Raw genomic sequence first — 3,903 nt, forward strand, 5'->3', positions numbered from 1 at the left:
AAGAGAAGGGTCCAGGGACACCTTGTTGCGGCCTTCCAGTACTTAAAGGGAGCTTATAAACAGGAGGGGGAGTGACTGTTTGCATGGGTTGATAGTGACAGGATGAGGGGGAATGGTTTTAAACTAAGAGAGGGGAGATTTAGGTTAGATATTAGGAGGAAATTTTTCACTGAGAGGGTGGTGAGGCACTGGAACAGGTTGCCCAGAGAGGTTGTAGATGCCCCATCCCTGGAGGCATTCAACGCCAGGCTGGATGGGGCCCTGGGCAGGCTGTTCTAGTCAACCCTGCCCACAGCAGGGGGGTTGGAACTAGGTGATCTTTAAGGTCCTTTTCAACCCAGGCCATTCTATGATTCTGTGATACAACTGATTATTAACTGTACGTTTTTTTTTTTTTCCAAGGTGGAGAAAGTACACAGAGGTGATCAGATGGATGGGCTTCTTTATCCTGCTAAGAAAATATTACCGACAGCAAAAAGTGATACAGAGCAAGAAAAGGCATCTCAGAATGTTACTTCTTCAAAAGCAGACGCTACTTTAAAACCAAATGTGGAAACTGCACCTGCATCACTTAGTGGTGACTTCAAGCAGAAAGTTCTTAACATCTTGCTGAAGTATTCCAGTGGTCTTTGGGCTCATGCGCTTCCCAAATTGTACCAAGACACTTATGAAGTAAAATTTCCAGAAGACATTCTAAATAATCTGGAGTTGCTCTCGGATGTATGTATAGTGGACTATGTATCTGTAGTCCCCAGGAAGGCCATCCTCTATGCTAAACCCCGAAGACACATTGATGAAAATCTGAATGTCACTGAGAAAGTCCAGAGGCATGATGGTGCGAAGGCCACAGCTGAACAACAGTATGAAGAATCCGAGGACCAGTGTCCAGAGAACATAACTGTTCCTCCCCTAATCATTCCATCAGAAGGATCTGTATCCGTCTTGGTGTTAGAACTGAAAAACACTAATGAGGTCCTAATCAGGCAAGTTTATACTTCAGAATCTTAAATTCTTTGCTTTATTTATAAATCCACATATTCATATTGTGCAGGTCTACCATATGAGAACAGATAAACAAGAGGTTGCAGGACTTTGTTATTTACTTACTTTGATAATTAAATAGCTGTCAACAAAAGTACTAAATTTTATGGCAGTTAATTTTCTATAGCCCTGTTTAGAGGAAAAGAGTTCGGATACCAATGTGCTTAGAAAATGTGCATATCCATAATTTACTCATATTCATGTATGCGTATAAGTGTTCTTAGGTTTTTATTCAGCTTTTTGAAGTTGCATCCTAACTCTTGTGGTGGTTTTTTTGTAAAATACTGTAGGTATGTGGGCAAAGATTATTCTTCTGCCCAGGAGCAAATGGAAGATGACATGAAGGCATACTACAGTCAGAATAGCACTGTGTCACTAGCTCAGTCTCTGACTGTTGGGCAGCTTGTTGCAGTGCATGCTGAAGAAGATGCCTGGTTGCGTGCTCGGGTGATTTCTGTGGAAGACAACAGAATAAAGGCAAGCAATTACTTCTTTTGGCACTTGGAGAAAGACTTGAAACAATCTTGGTTTTTAGATACGCAGTCAATTCCTAAATATGCTGCACTAGCATTCTCTCCTTTCTTGCCTTGGAGTACGTTTTTCAGTTATATGAGAGATTAAGACATTTTTGATGTTATGTGATTGCCAAAATTCAATGGGCTTTCAGGTTTTTTTCCATCAATAGTTTGAGTTTTGAGGTTTTGTTTTGGGTTTTACATGGAGCTGGCCCCTATAGCACCTTTGTACTGAAAACGTACTTTTGATAGTCTTAGGAGGAATGGGTGTGGAAGCACTATTTGGAATGGGACTGAGGAAGGGGAAAGAGAAGAAAAAAAAATCACTTTCTGGTAGATCTTTCTTGAATTCTTGTACTGAAGTATCTATTACATGCACTAAACAGCACAACAATGAGAAAAATATGCTTTATTTCCCTTCCAGGCAGGCTGGTATTCTGGGAGTTACATGTAGCGTGCATTTTAGTTAAACCCCTTTGACATTATTTAACTCCTTTGTTAAACTTTACCTGGGCTAAGCATACTCTTCTTGCTATCTGCAATGAAACTAGAACATACGATAGAACAGTAAAAAAAGTTTCAAACTTCTCAATTATTTCTTGCCTAGTCAAACATTTATGATACCTTTTTGTTTGTTTGTTTCTTCTCCCAGTTAGGTGACTTTTTACCCAGGTCTGCTTAACGTACTTCTAAAGTTGATATATTTAATAAATATTTAAATAGCAATTGTATTAGAACTGAGGTTTTTCTGAAAGTTAGTGTGATACCCTTCAGCTGGAACTTGGAGGGGGGTGTCAGAACTTGGTTTTGTGAAAGGTTGCTGGGTTTAGAGAAGTGGCAAGGACATCGGTAGCAAGCTTGTCTCTAATGTCTCTCTAGCTAGAGCTATCAGCCGAAAGAAAGCTACTGCTTTATTGCAACATTTGCTGATTATTGTCTGATAGAGCATTTAGACTCCCTTTTCAATGTTTGGTATACAGTCATTTTGCATGATAGAGTTTAGAAAAAAGTTGTAAAAAGGCCTGTCAAAGCTTTCTTTCTCTTACTTTAGCTCCAATTATTTGCTGCCACTCAGCAGTTTCCCTACTGGTTTCCTGAAGTGACTGTGGTATTTATATCAAAGTTCCTATAAGCATAAATCAAAATGGTTCTCTTAATGTAAAAAAAAAAAAAAAGGCAAAACACAGAAGGCACTTAAGTGGTATTTTACTTTTCAACACTTTCAAAACTTTACAAATAAAAATTGCCACTTTATTACCTTTATTCATGTGGTTTGAGGTAATATGTGCTGAGTCCTTCCAGTGCTGTTCCTATTAAGAGCTCAGATTCTGTGGAACAGTTGGAGATGATGGTTTTACAGAGACCTTGAGAAGATGGCTTTCCCTGAAAACTCTGAACATTCGAGCAATGAAATAAATCTGAGATGAATGGCGTTACATAGTACTAGATTAGTGAAAAGTGATTTATGTGTGGCTGCACAGAGAATGTGGTAACTGAATACATTTTCTCCATACACAAGAAAACATTTACAATTATATTCATGATCTTACGCTTTTATTCCCTTTTCCATTATCAGATATACTATGTTGATCATGGCTTCAGTGAGTTTGTTGAAAGCAGCAGTGTGTACAAACTACAGAAACAGTTCAGTTCACTTCCATTTCAAGCTGCAAAATGTAAACTGGCAGGTAAGAGAAAGCCAGTGCTGACTATACAGGTTGCTATTGCAGAATTTATGGATTGAAGCATCTCAGTCTGAGAGTTTCAATCCTTGTTTGTAGTAACTTTGTGTATGTTAGATTTTGTCCAAGCTAGTATAAGCAGACACCAGTAGGCCTGGAAAGAAGGAAGGAAGGATGCAAAAGAGAGTTTTATAAAGAAACCTTGATATTTGACGATCTTGATACCCAGTTATCTCTGTAATGGAGCTTAGCTGTTTCTGCACTTAGTTCGGATGTCTTTGTCCCTTTAATATATGCAAGCCTAAAGAAATATAAGGAAATGTGTGTTGTTGTGTGAAGCAATGTACTAGCACAACTCCTTTCTCCACTAATGAGACACACCTGTTGTGGCCAGGTGGGGCAATATTCCCAAATAAAATCCTATTTAGTTTTTTTAAAGTGATCCTTCCCCTTTCAGTACTTGCAGACTTCCTAGAATCTGCTGGAAATTATTTACCTTCCTAAAAGTGGTAGATGTTTCTAACTTTTTAAAAAGAATTTATTTTAAATGTATAAAATTTCCATGAATGACCTTTTGTTTGTCTGGTGTTTTTTAATACTTGAATGCATTCCTTTTTTCTCTCTACACATTTGCCACTTTCTGAAGAGGATCTCCACACCCCACA

At 38.4% G+C, this 3,903-nt stretch overlaps 1 protein-coding gene across 1 annotated transcript; it reads left to right on the top strand.

Moving 5' to 3' along the window:
* Positions 1-402: 402 nt before the first annotated feature.
* LOC104467699 (tudor domain-containing protein 7-like) lies at positions 403-3,244 on the top strand (the record flags this gene model as incomplete). Its single annotated transcript, XM_010081560.1, has 3 exons — positions 403-983; positions 1,332-1,518; positions 3,133-3,244. Coding segments are annotated over 3 exons (880 nt in total), but the record flags the coding sequence as incomplete, so codon positions are not given.
* Positions 3,245-3,903: the final 659 nt, after the last annotated feature.

This window comes from Pterocles gutturalis, unplaced genomic scaffold (assembly GCF_000699245.1).
Source record: "Pterocles gutturalis isolate BGI_N339 unplaced genomic scaffold, ASM69924v1 scaffold34374, whole genome shotgun sequence".
NCBI classification, from domain to species: domain Eukaryota; kingdom Metazoa; phylum Chordata; class Aves; order Pterocliformes; family Pteroclidae; genus Pterocles; species Pterocles gutturalis.